At 45.0% G+C, this 26,452-nt stretch overlaps 1 protein-coding gene across 1 annotated transcript in view; it reads right to left on the bottom strand.

The window, feature by feature from the left end:
* The window catches only part of LOC147897282 (inositol polyphosphate multikinase alpha-like), a 46,359-nt gene extending 20,238 nt beyond the window's left edge, over window positions 1-26,121 (bottom strand). The window contains exons 1-4 of the mRNA XM_087380358.1: window positions 25,885-26,121; window positions 25,558-25,755; window positions 25,391-25,452; window positions 1,220-1,275 (exon numbers count right to left, since the gene is read on the bottom strand). Coding sequence (XP_087236484.1) covers window positions 1,220-1,275; window positions 25,391-25,452; window positions 25,558-25,755; window positions 25,885-25,930 — 362 coding nt within the window. The 5' untranslated portion in view covers window positions 25,931-26,121. The remainder of the gene's footprint in view (window positions 1-1,219; window positions 1,276-25,390; window positions 25,453-25,557; window positions 25,756-25,884) is intronic.
* Between the last annotated feature and the right edge of the window lie 331 nt (window positions 26,122-26,452).

Genomic DNA, 26,452 nt, shown 5'->3' with positions numbered 1-26,452 from the left:
TACAAATATGTGACACCTATCTACATAAATGCTGGGAAAATCTATGATGAAGGATATGGAATCTCGAACAAGCGTACTAAGCAATTTGTTGGGATGGAAAGGTCATTATTCAGGACAAAAAACTATCCCTCACCAAATAGCCAAATAGAGATGCACGTTCTGCAGGATCATCAGCCTAGTACATGGCAAACTACAATTGTGATGGCGCTCTATGGCCCTGACCAGGCAGTTCCACAGAGACCCACCAAGGAGAAGAGTCATAAGGATTTTCCAAAAAGGGCCCTGCGCTGGGCCCCAAGTCTGTGAGCGCTTTCTTTCCTTCTGCACCTATTCTTTGCCTTCTACATTAACCGAGTTCCATTTGAATGTATAAGCTCACTCTACATTAGTTGGCTATCTAAAACGGTGGATCTTTAGATTCTCAGTTAGTGTCCTCCAGTAGAATTCTGAGGTATGTGACACGTGAATCTATAACTCTATTTCTATTCGTAACTGAGGTAGTTGTCCACCTTTCTGTCTTTCTAGAAATTACGACTAAGATGAGGATGTCCTTCCAATTTATGCTTATTTATTTTTTAAATGGGCCTTCAGGAGAGCGGTAGTGATGATGATGTGTCATGTATCTCCCTTGATTGCCCCATGGTAGCTTTGAGGTCCATATTAATAATGAACCCCCTCAAACTGGAATTGAAGTGTGTTCCGTTGAATAAATTTTGAAATGCAATTAAGTGTTTTCATTTTTTATATGAGAAGTCCCTTGCCTTTTCTCAGTTCAGCTTAGAAAATGATGCCTAAGAAACACATAAACTACATCTCTGATGTAAACAATAACTAAAGAAGAGGGACTAATGACACTAAGAAAGCTTCAAGTCCCTTTATCTTGTCCTCAAGAATTTTCTCAAGGGAACACGGCACAGATGTGTTGTGGATCTAACAAGATTAAAGAATACTGAAAAAGAATGCTTCCTCTGTGAACTACTGTTTGGAATAGCTTATGTGAAGCCCTTGGGAAGTGAGGAAGCACAAGGTAACTCTGAGGTTATTAATAACCCCATAGTAGTTACCAAAAGATATGACAGAAATGAAAGAATCTGATCAACTTTTAAAAAATGTATCTGCCCCCTGGGCTAAAAGCTCACACTCCTAGCAATCTAGACATCAGAAACAAGGCCTGAAAACATGATAGCAACTTAGAATAGTCATTGCATATAGTACTTACATGCATTTTGCAATATACTCATCACTAGCTCCTGGATACCACGTTTGTGCTCCCATCTGCATAAGATATATACTAAACATAAGCATGATATTTAAATTTCTGCAGGACTGCTTGCCAAATCCTCTACATCATACGTCCAAACTGTCTTTATACTTTTATAATCTAAAATTTTAAATGATTAAGCCTAACCTATTCAGTTGACAGAACCTTAAACGTTAGCTTAGAACACATTTATACGGAAAGATGAGGCCCAAATAGATCAAATCGCGTACAATAGACACTTCATTATGACACTGCCAGTTTCTGCCTGCCTTATAACAATATAAGGTCAAATATGGGCACACAATGTGGAAGCACAACAACAAGAATTAGAAGTGCAGAGGAGTACACATGCACAAAACAAGAACGTATTATGAGAAGAGCACAAGCTCATCCTCTCTCCACAAGTACAAGATGATCCAAGAGATTAGTAGTTCAAGGCCAAAGTAAGTACCAACTCCATTCACAATTGTGGTGGCATCTACATGAACAATCTCTAGCTGTAGTGTTACATGACCACAGAGTTGGGACCAAATAGGCATTAGTCTCCAACACTCCCCCTCAATTGTCCAATGAGGTTACAAGAAATTAGTCACCTGCTGCATGACACGTAATGTCTAATACAAGATACTGATGTTAATTACATTAGTTGTCCGGAGTCCAAACACATGATACTGGCTGCTTTTCCATAGGTAAGGTTACATGTTTCTGACTCATCTGACTTGACTAAGTTCAAGAAACCAAGGAACTTTACAACAGATACTTCATGTTTGAGTTAATACATGACATGTGACTTGACTTGCTGGCAAAAGCATTTTACCCCACCAACGGCCTTCATCTACATGATTTTACATGACGTGATTTGAGAAAGTAGTAACGGTATTCTTATCCACCTGTGAAATCCGTGTATACCTCAGGGGTCTATGAGATAAAGTACGAACACCAAATACTACATCTAGACAACCCTCTAAGAATCGAGGGAGTGCACAAAGCTCAACTCCTCCCAAGTTATTATTGTAAATAGCTACATTCTGGCCTTTATAACATCAGTTTAAGATAAAGTCTTTGGGTTTGGAGTTGAAGTCCCTAATCAATGCTTGCCCTTCTTGATAAACCACCCATTTGCCTGCTTTAAGTACTTCCTTTACTTTGGTGAGTTCATTGTTTCATTGTTTCATTGTTTGAGCTGGATCATCAGATATCCATATCTTTGTACCCTTCAACTTATGTGTTTGTCTAAGGATCTTAACTCTTGCTACCCTCCCTCTGAAGTAGATTTGTGCTTGTGTGCCCCTCTTTCATATGATATTGCATATATCATTTTCAACCCATTCAACTTGTGGTACTTCCTTCTTAAGGCATATATTATGTCATCAATGTCACCACAATGTAAATATCCTAAGTCAAAGTATAGTTGACCATTTATTTGATCATAATTAAAGAGTCTTAAATGTGTTAATTATGGTCAAAGAGTTATTTTAATGGTCAAAGGATTGACTACGGTCAAAGATACTTGACTCTAGTCAAGTAAACCTGACTGCGGTCAGAGAGTGTTGACTTCGGTCAACAAGACTTGGCATGCGCCAAGAGGGTTAACCCCGGTTAACCAAGATGTGCCAACTTCGGTTGGAGAGACTTGGCTATAATTAAGGCGCCTTGACCTTTGGTCAAAGCTCTTTAATTATAATCAAGAGTGTTGACTCCGGTCAACCAGAGAATATATATATTTATTTGTATATATATTTGTTTAGATGTGCACATGTGTTCAGTGGGGACGCCCACCGTGACTAGGATTAGTCCATAGTGTGTTATTTGCATGCAAAGCGCTAACAATTAATGGGTGCCATGGTGGTGCGCTTTAATTAATTGTTGCTGGTAATAGGAAGGATTATTTTTCCTAAGCATAATGGGAGCCTGACAAGCATCTAGGAGGCGGTTCGTGTGACCGAGAGCTTTGAAGACCGCAGAATGGCCCTTAGTGGCATGTAATAGGATTTATTCTAGATTTTAGACAAGTGGCATGTTGCCAATTTGAATGGAGCTTGAAGCTCTTGTAAAAAAGTGGATTTTTCACGTTTTGTGTGTGGAGAGGTTTCCAGACAGTGTACTGAATTTCTGTAACAGATTTTCTCTCATGAATAAAGACCTTCGGGGGGGTCCAGCCCGACGATTTTGTCCTGGGCCCTAGTGCATCTTCAGAGAGAGGGAGTGAGGGAGAGCTTTTGAGAGCATAAATTCCGTCGTTTATGAGTGGTAATAGCTGTCTTTCACCAACGAGTCGGTTCCATTGGTATCACAGCGCAGCTTCGTAGCTTTTTGAAGCTATGACGGTCTAAGAAGATGCCTGCAGCCAAAGGAAGGAATAAGATGGCGTGGGCACAAGCGGTGCTGGCTACTACACCTGGGGCCTCATGCCTATGACGGCGTAAGGACGCCTTTGATGGGGATTTCTCATTGGTGTCATGGAATGCCAGACGATACGTCACGTGACGCTGTGAGTACAGGAGGATTTATATAATATGCTAAGGGTCGGTGATTTGGAAGGAGCGCTGCCTGTTAGCTGCGACAGAAGGGAATTGACGTGGAACGAGTTTGACGAAATCGTGGTCATTGCGTAGAGCCACGAACAGAAGCTTCGAGAAGAATTCACGACGGGATTTGAATGGTCGTCAGGCGAAGGTTTCCGACGGGGATTTCACCTATGGTTGTTGTGAGCGTTGTAGAGGCATGGTGAAGGTAGGCAAAGCACGTGAGGCAGCGTAAAGTGATTATTCTGCACAGAGGTGCCTTCGCGTGTATTGACATCTCCACGCGGGTGCATGTTCGACGGACAAATTTCCGACGGAATTCCTAAGGTGTTGCGTGTATGCGTCACGGTGCTGAGCATACCCCACGCAAAGTCACGGACGTGGTGAAGGAAGGCATGGCAATGACACGTAGATGATGACGTGGCACAAGCGTACGTGTGGCATGCATAGAGCTGACGTGGCAGGAAGCTGGGTCAACATTGACGTGGCATACACGTGGCAGGCTTATAGGTGCTGACATGGCAGTTACCTTGGTTCAGTTAATTCTGGTTAGTTAACTCTGGTCAGAGGTCTAGTTAATTTGACCCAACCAGACCAGTCTGGTCACTGTAACCAGACTGTGACCAGTCCAGTTAGTCCAGTTGCAAACTAACCAGACCAGAACCAGTCAGTTTGGTTAGAGTAACTAGCTAGTTACTCCATCTGGTTACTGTTCTTTCAAAAAAAAAAAAAAAAGAACAGTTGCAGAGACTGTTTCTGCTAGCAATTTTCACCTGCTTGTCAGACTTTTACTGTCAGAAAACAGCAGAAAAACAGAGAAATCAGAGATTTGCAGAAAAAGAGTATGCATGCCTTTGAGCAGTGAAAAGAGGAAAAAAAAAAACAGATGCCTTTTGAAGCCATCTGCGGCAGCCAGAAAAGGGCAATATAGTTGTTGATGCTTTGGCAACTGTGTGGGTATATGCCTTGAACTGACAGCCAGTACTGGCATAGATTGTGAATGCAAAACACCTCTTGTTGAGGTACTTTTTCTGTTGGAAAAGCAAAAGGCAGTGTGCATCAGTTACCTACACGGTGTGAAAAATCTGCAGATCTCAGAATATGGATCAATCACCTATCCAGTGGGATTCACAAGATAGGGATGTACATCCAGGACAGAGAAATGTGCCGCAAACTCAACAAGAATTTGAACAGATGGTACGCACTCGTATACAAGAGCTGGAAAATCTCAAAAGGGATCCCAGGGCTCAGCATTTGTTTCAAGCAGAAGCTATGCCTAATCCAGTATATGACGTGCCAATGCCAGAGGCACACTCTCGTGTACAGCCTGAGAGAGAGAGATCTCATAGATCTCATAGGAGACGGTCCCATAGTAAAAAGAGATCGAGGCATCATCACCGATCTCCTAGTCCATCACCGTCTACCTCGAGTTCGACTTCTATATCTTCTTCTTCCTTATCAGATAAACCATCCAGGAAAAGAAGAAAACACAAGAAGTCTAGGAAGAGAAAGTCTTCCAAAGAGACCAAGGAATTTAAAGAGGGAGGAAAATCTGTCAAGTTTATGACCTACAATGGACAGTATGGTCATACAGACAAAGCATTGCAGTTTATCAGACAGTTTGATGCTGCATTCGGTACCGAAAAATTTTCAGAATCCTCCAAGTTAAGAATGGTCAGTTTACACTTGACAGCAACGGCTAGTGCATGGTGGAGTGCACAGACCACAGATGGGTCAGCCCCAAGGAAGTGGAAGGACTTCAAGAAAGCCTTCTACCAGCAGTTTATGCCTAAACAGTTTAGAGACCATGTTCTTCAAGACTGGGACAGCTTACACATGGATGCAGGAGATACAGTGGATGGGTACAACCAAAAGTTTTGGGATGCTTATTTGCAGGTTGCACCTTTCAAAAAGATCTCCAAAGGCACCCAAATGAGGAAGTACAGAGCAGGTCTCACTCCAAGAATTCAGGCAGTAGTGAATGCTTTGGGGGCAAAGAATATTCAAGATCTTATGCATTCAGCTTCAGTAGCGAGTCTTGTGCCGCTACAAGATCCATCTACAGTGCCATCCTTGCATGCAGGACGTGCTGATAAAAAGAAAACTGATTTTCCAAAATCAGAAAAGAAAGAGTATCCCAAGGCTGAAAAGAAAGGATTTCAGCCTCAGAAGCCGAGGGGTACTCAGTTTTCAAGAACTTATAAGGGCAAATCTCTATTTACCCCTGAATAGATAGCGGAATTCCGTAGAGATGGGAAATGCTTCAGGTGCGGTAAAGAGGGGCATGTGGCTGCCCAATGCCCAGAAAAGCCTTCAACTTCGAAGGGAAAAGAGGCAGAGAAGCCACGAGGACCGCAAAAGCCAATGGCGGGGGGAATTCCTGATATACTGGGTCATGCTTTGAACCCAGAAGAACGAGAATTGCTGCTGTCATGGGGCAAAGTTAGAGACCAGCAAGCACTTATTTTATTTGATCCAGGGGCACTGATAATTTCGTTTCAGAGGATCTAGCCCTGAGGCTGGGAATTAAGACGGAAGAGTTAGGCAGGGCTTTTGATGCCGATCAAATGTTTTGTGGGAATCCTGTGCCAGTTACTCCCTTGATAGGGAAGCTCCGTCTTCATGTTCAGAGTTATGTGGATCAGGAACACTTCTTCATTTCTCCACTGAAACATTATGATGTAGTTTTGGGGATGCCTTGGTTTCACCGCAGGGCAGTGAAGTTGACTCTTCCTGAAAGAGTGCTGGAGTTTGTGCATAGGGGGAAAAATCAGCGTTTAATTGCCAGGAATAAAGGGGATACTATCCCCATTGTATCTGATGTTTCATGCGGTAAAGCAATAAAGTCTGCAATTTCTGCGTACATGGTTTTTGTAAAAGAAAAAGAGAATGATATGCATGCTGAAATGAATGATGCAGACAAAGATAAGTTTCAGTTTATTGTAAACTTTAAAGATTGCTTTTCTGATGTTTTGCCAGGGGAGTTACCCCCAGAGAGACCAGAAGATCATCAGATAGAGTTAATGCCTGGTAGTGAGCCACCAAACAGACCCCCTTATAGAGTCAGTGCAACTCAGAGAGAGGAGATTATGGCTCAGGTACAGGACTTGCTGTCCAAAGGGTTGATTCACCCCAGCTCGTCTCCTTTTTGTTCCCCTGTACTGTTACGGAAGAAAGATGGTTCATTCCGTATGTGCGTCGATTATCACGCACTGAACAAAATGACCATCAAGAATAGATTCCCTATTCCGCGCATTGATGATGTCCTGGATCAGTTAAATGGAGCTTCAGTTTTCAGCAGGATAGACTTAAAGAGAGTGGCTACCACCAAGTGAGGATACAGCCTCAGGATGTGCACAAGACAGCATTCCGCACTACATTCGGGTTGTATGAATACTTAGTGATGCCTTTTGGGTTGACAAATGCTCCAGCCACATTCAATAGAATGATGGATCGCATCTTCCGGAAGTACAGACATTTTACGGGTACTTTCTTTGATGATATCTTAGTATTTTCTAAGACAGAAGAAGAGCACAGAGAACATCTTGCTATAGTGTTTCAAGAACTGAGAAATCATCAGCTCTATGCAAACAGCAAGAAAAGTGAGTTCTTCTTGGAAGAAATCCACTATCTGGGCATATAATATCCAAGAATGGGATACAAATGGATCCAGCGAAGATCCGTGCCATTCAGGAATGGCCAGAGCTGAAAACTGTGCATGAAGTTCGAAGCTTCTTAGGCCTGTGTTCTTACTACAGAAGGTTTATCGGACATTTTGCTGATATCGCAGCTCCATTACATGACCTTACTGAGAAAAATGCAGCCTTCACATGGGGATTATCACAGAAGAAAGCATTCAATACACTCAAGGAGAAGTTGACTACAGAGCCTATTCTGGTAGTCCCGGTTCTTTATCAGTCTTTTGATGTTGATTGCGATGCTTGTGGAGAATGTGTTGGGGCTGCATTGCATCAGAATGGTCATGTAGTAGCCTATGAAAGCAGGCGACTTCGAGATGCAGAAAGATATCTAGGAATCTATGAGAAAGAGTTATTGGCTGTAATTCATGCCATTCATACATGGAAACACTATCTTTTGGGTGCAGATTTTACTGTCAAAACAGATCACCAAAGTCTGAGATACTTTTTGACTCAGACCAAGCTTTCCGAGAAGCATATAAAATGGGCAAATATGCTGTCAATGTATCATTTTCAGATTGTCCATACTCCAGGAATTCGGAACAGAGTGGCAGATGCCTTGTCCCGAAGACCCCAGGTCAATAATGTAACTATTGCTTATCATCAGGACCTGGAAGGCATGAGGGAGCAATATGCTCATGATCCTGATTTTGGTGAAATTTTACAGCAAATGCAAGAGGGGCAATCCACCAGTCACTATTCCCTGAAAGATGGGTATTTAATGAAAGATGATTGCCTATGCATCACCCAGGAGATGAGGAAAAAGATTTTGGGGAAATGCCATGCACCTCCCTATGCTGGACATAGAGGAGAGAGGTATTTCTTTTGGCCAGGAATGCGGAAAGATATACATCAGTTTGTTACTGAATGCCTTACGTGTCAGAAAATGAAGTATGATAGACGGAAGGCACCTGGCCTACTTATGCCTCTCCCCGTGCCTCAGGCACCATGGGAAAGTATTACAATGGACTTTATTTTTGATTTACCGAGATCAAAGTTAGGGAATGATGGGATTTGGACTATCATTGATAGATTCAGCAAGCAAGCTCATTTCATTCCGGTTCGCAAAACCATAAAGGCAGATCATATGGCTAAGCTTTTCATGGCACAAATTTTTAAACATCACGGTATGCCTAAGTCCATTGTTAGTGATCGAGATCCCAGAATGACCAGTCTATTCTGGAGAGCTTTATTTGATAACATGGAGACGAATCTGAATTTTTCTTCTTCTTTCCATCCCCAGACAGATGGTCAAAGTGAAGTAGCAAATTCTACAATTTTGGATATCCTGAAATGCTACGTGGGTGACCAAAGTTCAGACTGGGAAAAGTACCTACCGTTAGTAGAGTTTGCTTACAATAATACAGTACATAGCTCTACAGGGAAAGCCCCTTTTGAAGTCATATATGGGAAGGTGATTTTGCCACCTATATTGAGGACCAAAGATGAAATATTTGCAGCTGATCAGTTTGTGAGAGACCTCCAGAGAGCTTACAGCCAAGTCCGGACAGCAATTGAAAGATCTCAAGAGAAACATAAAAGAGCTGCAGATAAGCATATAGGAGACAATTAGATCTCAAGGAAGGGGACTGGGTACTTTTGAGGTTTGAAAAAGCTAGGCTCCGCAAGTTTAAAGGCAAACAGAAAGTGTATGCAAAGTTATCTCCCAGATACTATGGCCCTTTCAGGGTTACAAAAAGAATAAATGAAGTTGCATACAGATTAGCATTGCCAGAGCATTGGAGGATTCACAATGCATTCCATGTGAGTCTTCTAAAGAAATTTTAGGGACCAGAGCCTACAGAACCAGTATCAGAAGATCCACCAGAAGTGGATGAGCTGGAGGAAGTCCTTCAGCCAGAGCAAATTGTGTACCATACTGTACGTAAAGGCCCTCAGGGTAAGGAGTTTTACAGGTATCTTGTAAAATTCAAGAATTATACAGCATTAGATGCCAAGTGGATGGACGAAGACATGTTATCCGATTATCCATAGCTTTTGGATGTTTACAAGGAAGATTTTCAGTTGAGGTCAACTGAATAGAAGCCGAGGGGATGTCACCACAATGTAAATATCCTAAGTCAAAGTATAGTTGACCATTTATTTGATCATAATTAAAGAGTCTTAAATGTGTTAATTATGGTCAAAGAGTTATTTTAATGGTCAAAGGATTGACTACGGTCAAAGATACTTGACTCTAGTCAAGTAAACCTGACTGCGGTCAGAGAGTGTTGACTTCGGTCAACAAGACTTGGCATGCGCCAAGAGGGTTAACCCCGGTTAACCAAGATGTGCCAACTTCGGTTGGAGAGACTTGGCTATAATTAAGGCGCCTTGACCTTTGGTCAAAGCTCTTTAATTATAATCAAGAGTGTTGACTCCGGTCAACCAGAGAATATATATATTTATTTGTATATATATTTGTTTAGATGTGCACATGTGTTCAGTGGGGACGCCCACTGTGACTAGGATTAGTCCACAGTGTGTTATTTGCATGGAAAGCGCTAACAATTAATGGGTGCCATGGTGGTGCGCTTTAATTAATTGTTGCAGGTAATAGGAAGGATTATTTTTCCTAAGCGTAATGGGAGCCTAACAAGCATCTAGGAGGCGGTTCGTGTGACCGAGAGCTTTGAAGACCCCAGAATGGCCCTTAGTGGCATGTAATAGGATTTATTCTAGATTTTAGACAAGTGGCATGTTGCCAATTTGAATGGAGCTTGAAGCTCTTGTAAAAAAGTGGATTTTTCACGTTTTGTGTGTGGAGAGGTTTCCAGACAGCGTACTGAATTTCTGTAACAGATTTTCTCTCATGAATAAAGACCTTCGGGGGGGTCCAGCCCGACGATTTTGTCCTAGTGCATCTTCAGAGAGAGGGAGTGAGGGAGAGCTTTTGAGAGCATAAATTCCGTCGTTTATGAGTGGTAATAGCTGTCTTTCACCAACGAGTCGGTTCCAATCAATGTCTTTCTCCTCATCATCATGAAGACAACCATCTTTCAACCCCCCAATGTGTAAGATCATTCTATTGTTTACTCTGGATTTGTGCTCTTTTACTTCCATATAGAGATCAATACTTTGTTGCTACCATCAGCAAATCATCTCTTATTTGATATAGCTTACTTGATTAGTGATCGATTCCTTATCTCGAAGGCAAACTATGATGCTGGTGTAGATACACTGCATTTGTGTAATACTTCTGCCATAATTTCTTGCTTTCCATGTCCTGCAGTTTCCTCCCAACAGCTGCAAGTTGAAGCTTGAGCTCTCTTACTTCTTGCTACAAGCAATAGATTTGCTCTGTGAGTCGAAGTTAATCATCTGCCTTTGGTATGCCTTTGTGTAGGGGGACGGTGTCTTTGCAATGGACGAGTACGAAGTCTTGCCAACGGGGGTCGAGGTTGCAAAAACCTTCACCTTAGTGACCTGTACTTGTCTGTGTACCCCTCTGCTGAGGATAATTCCCAAGTCGGGCCTCGGGCTCAGCCCAACTCGGATTGGAGGAGAGTAGCCTACAAACTGATATTCTAAAAGACCGTGAATCAGCCTCTGCAAACTGATAGTCTGAAAGATGGCGCATAAGCCTGCCTGGGAACGGAATCTGCTAACAACCACGACTAGGAACCTGGAGCTGAAGCTAAAGCTAACTCTGGCATGGCGATCCAAGCGCGATGACCTAAAGTGAAGGGGCGACGACAAATTAAACCTTAAGGCCACTCTATCTGCTGCGCACAAAGACTTGAAGCTTTCGCTAGTGGGAGAGTTGTTGTTAGGCGGGGAGAGTTGATGCTGCTAGACGGAAAGGGGAGAGCTACTATTAGGCAGGCCGAGCTACTGTTAGTCAAAGGGAGATGAGAAATGAGAGAGAGGGCTGTTTTTTGGAAGGAGATAAGCAATTGCTTGTATCATGCAGACTCCTAGCCTGTAGGAGCAAATTTCGACATGGTTAAACAGCCTATTGATTTAAAAAGGTGGAAGAAAGAAAGTCTATTAACATCCACGGAAGACCAAGAAGTCCATGGGACAACATGAAAACCAATTAGTACATCAGCTTAGGGAGGGCAGCTCCCAAGGAGTGCATAAAGCAGCTCCATTTATTTAGAGTACCTACATTATGACTTGGAAAGAAACATAATCGGCCATACATCAGTTTAAGACTGAGAGTCTTTTGGCTTGGATTTAAACTCTTTAATGAGTGCTACACCCTCACGGTACACTGCCCATTTTCCGTCATTCCTTGCAGCCTTGACCTTAGCTAATTCCGCTGCCTTATTTTTCAATTGATCTCGTGTAGTTCTTCAACTATCCATATCTTAGTTCCTTTCAACTTGTAGGGTTGTCGGAGAAGCTTGACTCGTAGATCCCGTGAGTTAAGCGTAATGATAGCATGACCTTTAGACTGTAAGATACGAGTTGCTCTAGGTTCATCGTCATCATCAAGAGCATCATCCTTATCAATTGTCCAATCAATATTAGGCATGGTTGCTTTGATATGTGCTAAGGTGTCGCTGAAAGAGTCCTCCTCTTTGCACCATCCTTCGGGGAGTCCCCCTATTCTAATCTTCAAAGCGTTATCATACCTACCTGCATGTTCTTTAATCTCTTCCTGAATGTCAGCCTTGTTAACCTTTGCATCGAACTCCACAATCACTTCCTTCTTTGCGGTCTGTACTTCAGTGTGAACTAGGTCTTTGACTGTGGAGACTAGCTGGGGGGTAGGGGGGGAAGCGATTTTACAACCTCATCGATGACTGCCTACTTGCCAGATCCTTCTAAAACCTGAATTCTAGCTACTGCATCTGCCAATTGCATCTTTAACTCTCTTACCTGCTCTTGTAGAAAAAAAATATGTTCATGGTGCCCAAAAGATGGGTCGGTCTAGACCTCCTCGTAGGTATGTATGTGCATATGGAGAGGGTGTCATAGCTGCAACGGTGGCGTATCGGAACCTGTTGCCTGAAATGATTGGGGTTGAGGGGGGGGGCTTCGAGGAGAGGCTCGGCCATTCCTTGCTGGCCATATCTTATGCTGCCCCCTGGCTGAGCTAACCCCCTAGCCGGGCTGGGGGTTCAGCCCAACTAGGTCAAAGTTAACCTCTGTCGAGGTTCGGTTAGGTCAAAGTTAACCTAGGTTAGGTTAACTGGTACGGAGCTGGCGGCCCTGGTGGAGTTGACGACAGACGGTGACGAGGCTGGAGTTGAGGTGATGGGCTGAAGCTAAGCGACGGGCGACAAGGCTGAGGTGACGGGTGACAGGTGAGAGAGAGAGAGAGAGAGAGAGAGAGAGAGAGAGAGAGAGAGAGAGAGAGAGAGGTGGAGAGGCTGAGCAGTGAGAAGGGAAGGCGGTAATTCTTCCTTTGGAAAGAGCTGCATGGGAAGAGTTTGTTCTTGAGGTGAGAGGCACAAATTGCTGATATGATTGAGTTTAATGTCAGCAAGGCTATCTTGCAGTACTCCTTGTCTAACAAGAGATAAACAGGTACTATTTACGCAAGATTGATAGATTCTACAAGGATGATTGGGCTCTTTATAGGAGAGACATTACATTCCTTTCAGCAGGCACCGTCATCTCACACCAACTTCCCATCGTTGTTCTTAGTTGGGACCTCATTCAAACTTCATCTTCTCCAAGAGTGTGGATTCTAGATTCCTTGTATGTAGATGTCTAGCTTGGGGTTTCAGCCTTGGTAATGCCCCTCTCACGTTCACTTTTGCAACTACGCTCATCAACGATCATTTTCATTTAGTGGCAAGCAACCGACAATAGGATATGAGCCCTTGGACACAGATTTTCAGCCATAAAGAGAGAAAAGAAAAAGCAACCTTTGGACCCCCTTGTTTTTGAAAGTTTAGATCTAGCATCACATGAGCGATAGCAGCTTTGCTTTTAGATTAGAGGGCAGAGTATTGATATCATGCTCTGTGTTGTTTTTTTTTAGGAGAACTTTTGGCACCCCCAAGGAATCTTGGGCAAAATTATCATGCTGTCTTGGTCCCAAAATAAATATATATTGCCAGATGTTTGATAGAAATAAGTTTTTAAGGCCATTTTATCACCAAACACTGCACTAGACCGCACTATACTAGGCATGAGTATATGAAAAATTGTGTAAAACATCACAACTCTTTTTCCACAAGATATATGGGTCACCAAATGTTCGACACGAGGCTATGCATGAAAAGAGAGGCAAGGCTGTCCGAGGGCCCTCCTTGGGCAGGCCAAACCACTCACCGGGGTCCCACTGAATCTCTCTTGAAGAGGCCGACCCTCCCATAACCAAAGTCTCCCCCGTGCACCCTCCTGTCATGTCAAGACTGTGCCAGGATCAATAGTTTATACTCTACCCAACCCACCCACAAGCCTGATCCTCTGCCAGTCTATCAAGCCCAAAGCCCCGTCAACCTGAAGATATTTCGCCGTCTAGGGCTGAAGGAGGTCCCTCTGTCCCACTCTATAGTATCTGTGGTGGTAGGAGCCAAGGGACTGCAGTAGAAACTAAAACTTGAGAGGCAATCCTGTCCTCAAAAACTGTCCATACCAATGGTGAGGAGCAGAGGAGCTGTGTAGCCCCTCCCACCATGAGATAGGTCAATCTCAAGCATCCGTGTGCCTACCACCCTCAAATGTGAGAGTGCTTATACTCATGCCTCCTCCTCCAAAGGCAGACGTCTCTAGGTCCCAAGTGACTTGGCTGGACCGCAATCCCACTACGACTAGTTGGTGTGGGTCCGATGTCCCGACATGAGACCCTCTTGATTCCTAACCTCTGAATGCCAAATGAATAGTTGCCGCTCGAACTCCTCAGGGCAGGTAGGGCTGGCCCAATAAAGTTCCCCATCTCAACGCTGCCATACCCTGTGGAGATTCCTCATCACAGGGGGAGCCCTTTCCTGTCAGGGAAACCTGTGAAAAATTCCACCTGTAATATTGTTGCCACTATCCTTCTAAGCGAGGTGTGTTCTAAAGAATCCCTTGCCGAAGCAAGAGCTTCCAAGGCTCCAAGCCGGGAGTGACACCTCTCAGACCACTAGCTTTCCCAGTAGGGCTCTGCTCTACATCTCCAGAGCGATGATTCCCAACCTTCCCTATGTCTGTGGCAAGAACATTTTCTGCCAAGCAACGTTGGCTCCAGTGTTGCACGTAATGTCGGAGCCTACCATAAGAATTATGCACCAAGCTCCTAAGCTAACCCATGCATCCCCTCTGAAAGCAGAGGCTATGGCAAGGAGGACATGATTGACCACCAAGGCCCTACCTGCTAGAGAGAGTTTGGCTGAGCTCCAATAAAGAAGCTTACGTCGTACACACTCTAGAGTTGGGGCTATCTAAATGTCTATACTTACCTGGCACCCAAGATATCTCACCCCGTGGAATCCACCAAAAGCCAAGGCTGTCCTAGTAGAAGTCTGTTCTCTAGAATCTCCTAAGGGTCAGAGTGCAATTACCCGCTAACATCTCTCAGTCTCTGCCAACTGTGTCCTTGCTGACCGTGGTCCAGTGGTCAAGAAAAATTGTCTAGTGATCATGTCACCCTGTTGTACCCACCATGCCTTTAAGGAGTGGCACAAGAATGTTGCATGACGGAGCTCTATGTCTTGGAGGTCAAGCCGAATCCTGCCAATCCGCAAGCCATTGGAAGCCTAAATCGTGCTCCTTGAGATGCTCAATGGAAGCCAGGTCCCGTCTCAATGCTCTCTCTCGCACCTGAAGGGGGTGGCATCCACAGAGCGCCTCAGATTGAAGCTGCGTGCTGCTCCTCTGAATCGTGCATACTGGTCATAGGGCACAACCTCTAGTGCAGTCTCAGGCTGCCGAATATCTAGGACCGCTTGTTGTACCTCCTCCTAGAGTAAGGCATCGGGGATGCGGACCCTTTCTAGGGAGTCCTGGATGGGGCTGCTCCAGGTGAAGAACAATTACGAGTGATCAAACATCATGGTACCCACCAAAATGCCAGTGGCACCCCCCCATGCATCACCCAGTCACCAACATAGAACCTGTCTAGCCTCTCTAGAAGTCCATCATGGCAACGTTGTCCAAAGGAGAAGCGAAGACTACCAAGGAGTCTAGAGGCTCGGCCCTGCTTGTTCCCCGAAGAGCATACAATTCCACAGCATAGCATCACTAAGCCAAACAAAACAAGGGAGGCTAGAATGCCCCTACTCAATAGCATACACAGTGACACTTGTTGGCCCCAACACTTGGCGCCCCTTGCGTTATTTATTTAATCATTTAATCACTGGTTAGTTCAAATACAAGGGACTCCCTTCTTGAACTCAACTGCAGGTGCAACCCAGTACAATGCCAACCCGCGGCTGTGCAAGTGACCAACTCCTAGTGCTATCCTCTTGGTTCCCTTCAGTAGCCAAGCATATCACAAGCAGAGTAACCCAGCATCACAGTGCCCCAATCCTCTCGCGGGCCAACGACAGGGCATCCAACCTTCCCAAAAACTCAGCAAGAATGACAATAGCACAAAGCAAAAGGAGAAGACAAGAATTCAGCCAACAAAAGGAGCCTGTTTCAGCTCGAAACAGCCTTAGAAGATGGTTGAACAGCAGATAGCAGACTCTGGTAGGAGGGAGTTGTCCTTGACTGCCCTCCAGCACCAGAAAAGGTCATAAGAGAGAGCGTCCAGCAAGATACAGCAAATCCGCCATGAACTCGTCCACCAAAATGAAGATTTCAGGAACTTCAGAAATCAGTGCGCCTTGCACCAGACAGTGAGGCATCCAAGAATATGACTTTAGATGAAGAAAAGGAGAACTTCTATCGTGAAGAAAGTCGAGAAAAGCTTCAGAAAAGGCCCAGAATGAAGACGCCCAGGTCCAAGGAGCATGCCAGCACAGCAGGAAACACCAAGGGAAGGAACTGTCGCGGAGAAAGCTTCAAAAACAACCTCAGCCAGCCAAAAGAGAGCTGCAAAATTCCGCCAGAAAACTAGGGAAGGGCTCCAAGGCCTTCCACGTGCTTCCACATGTGACACACAGCCACAAGTCAAGCAAAGAGGCCACACATTCTCACACACAGACACATGGCAAAAAAGGGTGTGGGATTTTAATGCCCCTAGGGGGGTCACTTGGTGCCTAGTCCCAAGCCTCCCCAGGCTTCTGAGCTAGTCTTGTCCTAAAGCACAAGTCAGATACGATCCATACACATGACAATTTTGTTGATCCATTTGCAAGAGATGGGCTCCTTTCATTGAGACACCTTCATGAAATCCCATGCACCATCCTTAGTGATTTAGTGATACCCTCCTTGCATATCATCATCTTCCATTCTTTTACAGCCTGAGGCAAATGTGCGTCAATCGTACGTCAACTTCGCTGCCAGCGACTAGGCAGCCTAAAATCCGTGCAGCTACTCATGTTGCCCGCACAATTGCTCAGGAACCCATATAACAGTACAGCAGATCCGTACTCTCCAGTCAGTACGCCTCTTACACGTCCATACAAGGTAGCTTGCAATCCGTCCATACACCTGTACACAACAACCGGATGACTCCAACTAGTCTTGTGGCCCGGGAGGTAGTTTGGGATCACATTCTAACAGTAGTCTCGCAGGATTTGTGCATCAATCTGGAGGAGCCTTTTACAGATGAGGAGCTTTGGGAAGCCCTCAAGGCTCTCTTGACCTAGAAGTGTCCTGGCGAGGATGGCTTGACTCCGGCCTTCTTCCAAAACTTCTGGGAGATCATCTCCACCCCTTTCCGACTAGCTTGCCAGGAGATTTTGGACACGGGCTCCCTCCCTCATCCCCTGAGCAGAGGGTGGATTTGTTTGATCCCAAAAGGGGGAGATAGGTCAGATATCCGGCAGTGGAGAGTTGATACTCCATACAAGATCCTTGCCAAGGTCTTGAGTTTGCGGTTACGGCTCCATCTTACTGACATCAGTCACGACACACAGACCCAGTTCGTCAAGGAGTGCAGCATCCTAGTCAACATCTTCACGTTCTGGGAGGAAGTGGATTGGTCCAAGGAGGAGTCACAGCCATTGGGCGTCCTCTTGGATTTTGAGAAGGCCTACGACAGGATGGAGTGGTCCTTCCTCGAGGGTACTATGCGAAGATTGAGTTTCTCAGATAGATGGGTCAAAGGAGTTTCTGCGCTTTATGCGGGGAGCTCTAGCCATCTACTTATCGGAGGACACACGAGCGAGGCCTTTCCTCTCTCTCACTCGGTCCGCCAGGGCTGCCCTCTCGCTCCCTTCCTCTTCTTGTTTGTGGCGGAGGCTTTGGGCTATTACTTGAGATCATAGGTGGCGGGCCTCACAGGGTTGAGGCTCCCAATCAAGCAAGAGGAGGAGTTGTTGGACTCTGAGTTTGCAAATGACACAGCCTTGTATGTAGAGGGCACTACAGCGAGTTTGGAGAGAGTCGAGGAAGCCTTGGCTATCTACTGTGAGGCCTCGGGTGCGCGGATCAACTGGGCAAAGTCCATAGGTTTCTTCACAGGCTCTGAGGAGACACAAGAGATTCATGATTGGGGGACCGACTTTGGCTTCAGATGGATACCGCGGGGCCAAACAATGAGATACATCGGCTGCCAGGCCGGTATTGGCATTACAGCAGAGCAGCAAAATTGCCCCGGTCCTTGAGTGTGTTCGGCGCAAGCTTCTCTACTAGAGCTCGGCTAAACTCTCCATAGCAGGTCGTGCCTTAGTGGCAAACCAGGTTCTTCTGGCCACGGCCTGGTATATCGCCTCCTGCTGGTGTTTTCACAGAGGGTGCATTGGGCAGCTCCGACGGTTGGTTCTAAACTTCCTGTGGGCAGGTTCGGACGGCACAAGGAATACTAGAGCCCGGGTCACTTGGCAGATGGTGATCATGCCGCAGGCACTGGGAGGCTTGGGTAACCTTGATCCGAAGATGCAGAGCAGAGCCCTCTTGGGCAAGTTGGTTGTTCGCGGCCTTACCCCAGGTGCAGAGCTTTGGAAGCTCCTCTTATAGCAAGGGCTTCTCAGGAACACTCCATGCACTGGGGGCCAGTGGAAGCTTTCACACAGATGGATCTTGTCAGAGGCCCCCCTTACGGGGAAGGGTTTCCCCTTGATGAGGAGCTTCCATATGGTCTGGCAGAGATTAGCACAGGGCCTCATTCGTGCACAGCCCAGATGCAGAGAGGAGTTTGGCAGGAGGCTTTAGATGGACTCTTCGATGTGGATCCCTTTGAGGGAGAGGCATTGGGTGGCCCATAGAGTGCCCCGGGATGTCTGTTCCAGATTTTTGACGCGGTTATGGTCCAGTTTGCGGCCGAGGAAGATATCCTACTTCTTCTGGCTGGCTGCCCACGGAGGCTTACAAATCGGCCTGTGGTTGGAGCAAATGTGGGTGGAGGGGCAGTGTCATGTTGCTCTGCTCGTTTTCTGGAGACAATCCCGCACTGCCTCTAGAGCTGTTGTAGCGCAGCAAGAATCTGGATGGAAGCCCTCAGGATCATGACCCGTATGCAGAGTCTTCATAGAGACTACACTTGGGGAATGGTGGCCTGGTTGACTGAGGGAGGACACGTGTTCCCGATTGATGAGATCTCCCTAGCTTACCGGATACAAGGTCAGAGCATTCAAAGGATAGAGCTCCATGAGGTGGTCCCTCCTTATCGCCTGGCTCCTCCTCCTCCAGAGGACAGCGTAGAGGAGGTAGTAGCCAGTATCACTGCATGGAACATTTGGGTTGCTCGCTGCAATCTGGTGATGGGTGAGCATCCGGTTCCACCCTTGGCTACCCGGTTGCCATCTGCCAAGATATCATCTACACCCTCCGCTCCACTTGGGGACCTCAGGCTCTAGGGCGACTGTCGCGAGGCGTGCTCGATTCTGCAAGGCTTGGCCTGCATGAGTTTTTTACATTTTCACTCCACGAGGGATTTGCTAGCTGTTAGCCCCAGTACCAGAGATCCCCTAGGCAGTGAGCTGGGTTTCTATGGAACAGACCGGTTTTTCTTTCAGCCTTTTCCCGGTCTTTTTCCATACTCAGCACCTTCAGGGCTGCTGTTTTGTATGAAGTTTTTCAAGCATTAATAGAAGGTTCCTTTCTTTGCCAAAAAAAAAACTCTATAGCATCTGTACTCTGAACAGCCCCAATAAAGTCCGGCGCAGTGGGCTTGGGCTTTTTATTCTTTTGATCAATCCTCTTTTCCTCCTTGTGCTCACCCTGCTCAGTAGGAGGGAACTTCCGCTTCTTATGTGGGCATTCAAAAGCCATGTGGCCTTCCTCCTTGCAAATATAACACTTGTTGGCATCATAAAGGATTTGCTTTTCCTCATCAAACATGCAGGTCGATACTTGCCTCTGTCGTGCAACAAACTTTGCCTTCATGGGCTGCAAAAACTTTCTGAACTTCTTAGGGAATTCCATCTTGCTGCCCTTTGACCTTGATGTCTCCTGTGAGCTTCCTTTGAACCCAAAAACTTTCCCTTGCAATTAGTGCATAAGCAGTAGTGGCATTCTCAACCAACTGGGACATATTGGAAACCCTTATCTTCGTGCAGTAGTCCCAAACCTCCTTGGCAACTCGCAGCAATATCTTTCAATTTGCTCGGACAAGGGTACATGTCTGTAAGAATTCACTAGCAGTAGGGCTTCCCACAACTTCTTATTGTAGTCCTCCAAATTTCTACAATTTGCAGCATCTAACTTGTACTAGGCGGTCATGATATCCACCTCAAAAGTGGTAGTGAGCCATGCTGCTGAGAAGACTTGCTTGAATTAGACCCAAGTGGTAGGTGCTCTGCCTTGCAAGGGAAAGGTTGGTCCACCATTGGAGCCCATTGCCCTTCAAAAAGGTGGCTGCCTTTCGAACTTTGGAGGATTCTGTGAAGTGTCCACCTGAGTAGGTAGCATCAAACTGTTGTACGAATGTCAAAGCCTTCAATCTGTCCTGCATCCCATTGAAGGTCTCAAACTTTACAGTTGCCTCTCCCTCCTTGTAATCTTTCAATTTGCCTTTAGGGGTGAGATTGTCATAAACGGGGGGCTGTAAAAACGGTGGGGGCATCACAGATCCCGCATTCTGAGCCATTCCACCCGTACCCATGGTAAGGTTTGGCTTTCCAGGTTCCACTCCCTACATATGTGGCATATTCCAAGTATTGCCCATTGTCCCAAGCATTCATGTCTGCATTCTAGGTTCCATCCCAATGTTCGAGTACATCATATTGGCATTTGCAGGGGGCATTCCACCCATCAAAGGTTGCTGGAAATTCTGCATTCCGAGCTGCGCGCTGCCCATAAAGCTACCTGGCATTCTGGGTGCCTCTGCAGATGGTGCCACCATTGCCTGAAAAACTGATCTCCCTCTGAAATATCCTGGATGCATCGTGGGCTGAGGAAGGGCTAGCTGTCCCTGATTGACTGAATGAAAGTTGTTGGCATTACCCCGCTACAGGGGTGATCGAGGGCATCTCTGAAGGCTGTCCACTGAAAGAAACATGCCTAGGGGTCTTCTTATGCTTCTTAAGTTTCTTCTGAGCTGTCTTTATGCTTCCAGGGGGAGCAACCATAGAGGGAGGAGCTTGCATATTCTCCATGACAGCATGTTGCAACTGCGAGAGGGATCCCGCTACACTTTGCGTTCGCAACTGAAAAAGGGCATTGGGATCAAGCTCCTCTTCCTCATCTACCTCATCTTGTGAGTCCTCAGTGGCATGCTCAGGAGAAACTGGCTATGCCCCACTATCCTGCTAGTCATCACACCCACTGATGGAATTGGAACCTCTTGCTCTCATTTCTCTTAGAAATCTTACTCATAAAGAACAGCAAAGACACTCTCTTTTCTCTCCCTCTCTCAACAGAAACACTAGGGCCCAAGACAATCGTCGGGCTGGACCCCCCCAAAGGTTTTTATTACTTGAGAGAAAACTGAGTACATGAAATCAGCGTAGAAGTTGTACATACAAATTCAAACGTGAATGAATCATTACATGAGCTCTCAAGCTCTCCTTCTTGGCAACAAGCCACTTGTTAATTTCTACTTTACTTTCCTAATTACATGCCACTAAGGGCAACTCTGGAGTCTTCGAAGCACTTGATCACGCAAACCGCCTCCTAGACTCTTGTTAGGCTCCCGTAGCGCTTAGGAAAATAACTCTTCCTAGTACCTGCAACAATTAATTAAAGCGCACCACCATGGCACCCATTAATTGTTAGCGCTTGGCATGCAAATAACACACTGTGGACTAATTCTAGTCACGGTGGGCGTCCCCACTGAACACGTGCACACATAACAAATATAAAAGTATATATTTATTCTCTCGTTGACCAAAGTCAACTCTCTTGATCATAATTAAGGGCTTTGACCAAGAGTCGAGGCGCCTTAATTATAGTCAAGTCTATCCAACCGAAGTTTGGCACAACTCTCCAACCAAAGTTGGCACATCTTGGTTAACCGTAGTTAACCCTCTTGGCGCATGCCAAGTCTCATTGACCGAAGCCAACACTCTCTGACCGTAGTCAGCTCTGTAGTTCTCTGGTTAACCGCAGTTAACCCTCTTGGTAATAAACCAAGTCTCCTCGACCGAAGTCAGGTTTACTTGACCAGAGTCAAGTATCTTTGACCGTAGTCAATTCTTTGACCATTAAAATAACTCTTTGATCATAATTAACACATATGAAAACTCTTTAATTATGATCTATAGCAACAATTGCAATGAAAGTGTCCTTCACCCAACTCTACCAGGGCTCACCTCTGTGGAAAGATGGTGACGATCCTGACAATGGAACCACTGAAACCGGCCTTCAATAACTAAAAGGGCAGTGATCTTCTTCTACTCAGTCATAAACTTCATAAATAGTCACAATGCAAGCTTCGATCACTTCAACCACTTAGCACAACTTAGAAACAAACTTCAACAACAACAAAGGTGAGGCTTAGAATGCCCCTGCTCAATGAAAATAGTACACAGTGCACCCACTGGCCCCAATGGCTTGGCACCCCTTATTACGGTATTTATTTAATGCTTCTGAATGGAAATGTTTTACAACAGGGGTTCAACCCTGCACTATTCCTCTCTGCAAATCCTCTACCTGTCTTCAAGGCATCTAATCCAAGTGCACCACTAGAATTCCCACTAGCAAGGCATACTCACGCATCCAGTTCTGATCTAACCCAACTGAGAGACATTCAGGCATCCAAACCACTGACAAACTGAGCTCAAGCAGCCTCAAGGCTATCACATGCATCCACACTGTCCTTGGACCTACCAAAGGAACACCCTTGCCTCTGGGTGCTTGCTAGAACCTGTAGGAGTCTAAAAGGACCGCAAACAACACCCATGCACTGCAAAAAGCTGCAAAGCAAGAATGAACAAAGAAAAACAGAACCAGGGACCAATTCCCGTTGTCTTTGGCAGAGGGGCGAGCTCCTTCCTGACACCTATCCTTTGTCCAGGCTCCCTACAGGGTGCAAGAGCTTCCAGTTATTGGGAGATGAGAGAAATGAAGAAAGAGAGCGGAGAGAATGCAAGAAAGAGCTGTAGAGGTCAACAGGTAATCAAATCTGTCCCAAAGCCTCGACCCTGGGATCTGATGCCTCGATCTATGTGCCCCCACAGTCGTACAACAACAAAGAGCTTCGAATCCTCGACCCTGGGATCTGATGCCTCGATCTCCGTACCCCCACAGTCCATACAGCAGCAGAGAGCCTCGAATCCCACGCTAACAGTCCGTATAACATGAAAAATGCCTCAAAATTTGTGACATGCCGTACGGCCTCTCCATGCATGCATGCAGCCAAGCTACCTCAAGAAACGAGCCAAAGGGGGGGAAGAACCAAAGCAGCAGCACAGAAAAGCAGGAGCAGCAAAAATGCAACGAAAAACACACAAGGAGCTTTTACTTGACGTCCACAACACCTCTGGGAGAGTGAGGGGAGAGAGATGAAAGGTGGGAGAAGGGCATGCATGACAAATGGCACCTCCTTCTTGCCATTTTCCCCTTCATTAACACTAGTTTGGTAGCATAACATGACATAAAGGTGTCCTTTTGTGGTTTTAGCAAAAAAATCACAACTTGTTGTAGATGTATTTTTTGGTGATTTCCTCTCTTGAGCTTATGGTAGACTCATAGGACTATTATCTAAAAATATAAGGAGCACAAAAAACTATTACATGTGATTACAAAATGTTCACAAATGTATGGTAACACAGTCTTTCACCCAAACAGTACTCAGATTTGAAACTTTATCTAGCATGCCTGAAAATAAAATTGATTTCAAGGAGCTAGCGTTTTTACAAAGTGTTTATAAGTATATCAAACACCTAAGAGTGACAAAACTCACGAGGGCGTGAGTTTTGATACTCACATGTGGCCTTGACCCCAATAATCAAGTGGCGAGGTCACAGGATGTGGGTGCGCAAGTTCCCCCTAGGCAATTGTGCCTTGGGGGCAACTGAATAGTTTAGGGCCAAGAGGAGCCCAAAAAACCTTAGGCCTTTTGAGTTGGTCATTGGTGGGCTTTTAAAAAGGCCCCACTAGAGGGGGCCTAGTGGCAAATGAGGTCCTTGGGGGCAACCCAAGGCATGGGCTGCCACGTGGCAAGCCCATGTAGACCTTTTTGGAAAGGAACCCCAAGGAAGGCCTTGGGCAAAGAAGGATGACGATGTAAGCTTACGGGGAGGAAAAAAGAAGGCAGCCCGTGCAAGGTGACGCCGTGAACAGGAAGCTGGCTAACCGATGCTTGTGGGAGGCCATACGGGTATGGAAAGCATTAAATGCAAGTTGCACGGGCACCAAGAGGTGGGTTGGCCTTCCTTGCTGAAGCCATCCTTTGACCCTGATGCACATGGTAGCAGAGGCACTTTCACATGCTGCATTTTTCCTGTTATTGTTATAGACCTACTTGGAGTTCATCTGCAAATCTTAAAGGTGAATCAAGGCAAGTCCCCATATAGTCCTATTTGTTGATCTGATACTTCTTGTAACGAGATAGACTTTTAAAGTGCATATTTGCTATTCTAGAGTTGTTTACTTCTACAATTATAGAACAACTTAAAGCTTAGGACAGGAGAAAACAGAATTCCTTCTTAGATTAAAAAAAGTGTGAAGCCAGATCAGTCACAAGCATTAGCCAAGAGTGTATTCACTTGAAAATTCTCCCATGTTTTTTGTATAATGACTTCACAGCCCCTGTTTTTGAGAAATCTCCAGTTAAACCTGTCAGCATTGAACGCTTATGGGATGATGCCACCCAAGAGTTCAGGAAGAAGGCATACAGATCGCCTACCCAAAAATTTGGTATATGAGTACCCTAAACCTATCTACAGGTACTCTGAAGTACGATTGGCTCAGATAGTATACCTACTAAGCCTATGTTACAGTGGCAGGCAAAGTAAGTTACAATACCTTACTATAACAAATTATCGTCCAGGAAGAGGCATTTCTAATGTGACAAGCAGCTATCCACAACTGTAAACAAAAGATTATGTTCAGGCTCGCAGGATCAGAATGACCAATATAAAGTTTGGTTGACGTTGCTTACCAGCCGACACTGGATCTAGGCACTTTTTAGAAGGGAACAGTTTTAACTGATCAAATGATACAAGAACACGCAGCAAAAACAAAGTATATCAGCGACATCTTGAACTGCTTAGTGGAAAGCCACAGAATCACAATGAAACCTCTAGATCAACATTTATGTTACATACAAGATGGCATGTGTATCCATGTCAATCCACCATTATTTCCTGCTAAAAACATTTAATTCATAATGCTTCATTATGCAATGAGCTACAAATTTGAAATCTCTACACGCGGCGTTGGCTTTGCTGCTGTTCAGGAGCCAGTGTGCAGAATGCACATGCAAGAAATTTGAACCAGAGACATGAAACACATAAAGCATCGATATACAAATAGGCTACTATTGGAATTGCATATCCAAAGCACATCTAGTGAGAGAAGGTGAACATAACCTTAATATCGGTGACACACGGTTGATGAATCTGGTAGGTCAAATCTTCCAGAACCACATGATGTACAAGTGATCGTTAAGAAAGCTATCGGTAAATTAAATAGATAAACTGCCGAGTCCCTTGAACGTCAAATCTAAAGTGAAGCTGCTTATTGCCATTTAGGATATCGATAAGTCCACTGCCATCAGACGCTTCAATTTGCCTGGTGCCATAAAAAGATGGGAAGAAGCCTTTAACACTGTTTGGTACATTTTCATCCGCCCAGAACTCTTCATAGAATTTCTTCTCTCTTTCTCCTCTTTCCTTATCTTGCAATGGTTTGTAAAATTTGCCAGCACAATCCACAAGTGGTCCAACTTTTCCAGCTGCAACGTCAAGCCGAAATTCCTCTAGTGTATTGCAGTAAAAAGGGCCTACAAACATTTCATTTTAACCCTCACACATATATTAACTGTAAGGTAAAATAGATACATATAAGAGACGACAAGACTTACCCCCCGCTTGATGGCCAGCAACTTGATTTACTGCCGGGCTCAGCATGATCCTGTACGAAATCACAATGCTGGATAAATGGTCGGTAATCACAGTAGCTCATCAGTTGACATTAATCGCAGTACTTTTCCGTGTTTGAGAGCACAGTCAACTATAGTTAAGGATTGGGATTTTTTGGTTTTCTCCCACCTCGTATGACGAATATTTGTTGAACTAGAATGCTTGGCCAACTCCTAAGAATATTGTAAGTAGCTAACTAGGTGTGGTAGGCCGCCAAAGGTGAAAGAGAGTAAAGTATAAAATTTTGATTATAAATTAACGATGAAGAAAGGATTCTTTGAAATAACAGGGAAAAAAAATATTAAAGTAGAATTAGAAATTGTTAATGCATAAATTGTAATGTTAGTTGTAGAGTAAATGAACACCGTAAAGTGGAATTTGAAACTCTGTATTTACGAATATGTGATGTAATTTCATGTATATGAGTGCGTAGATAAATTAAAACAATGAATAAAGAAGAAGAAGACTGATATGAATTGTATTTTGAATGTTTGGAAAAGAAGTCAAACA

This window comes from Dipteris shenzhenensis, chromosome 10 (assembly GCF_047967505.1).
Source record: "Dipteris shenzhenensis isolate YYH24624 ecotype China chromosome 10, Dip_SZ_1.0, whole genome shotgun sequence".
Lineage (NCBI taxonomy): Eukaryota > Viridiplantae > Streptophyta > Polypodiopsida > Gleicheniales > Dipteridaceae > Dipteris > Dipteris shenzhenensis.
Note: the sequence above shows the minus strand (reverse complement) of the source record. Positions and strands in the feature narration are given on the sequence as shown.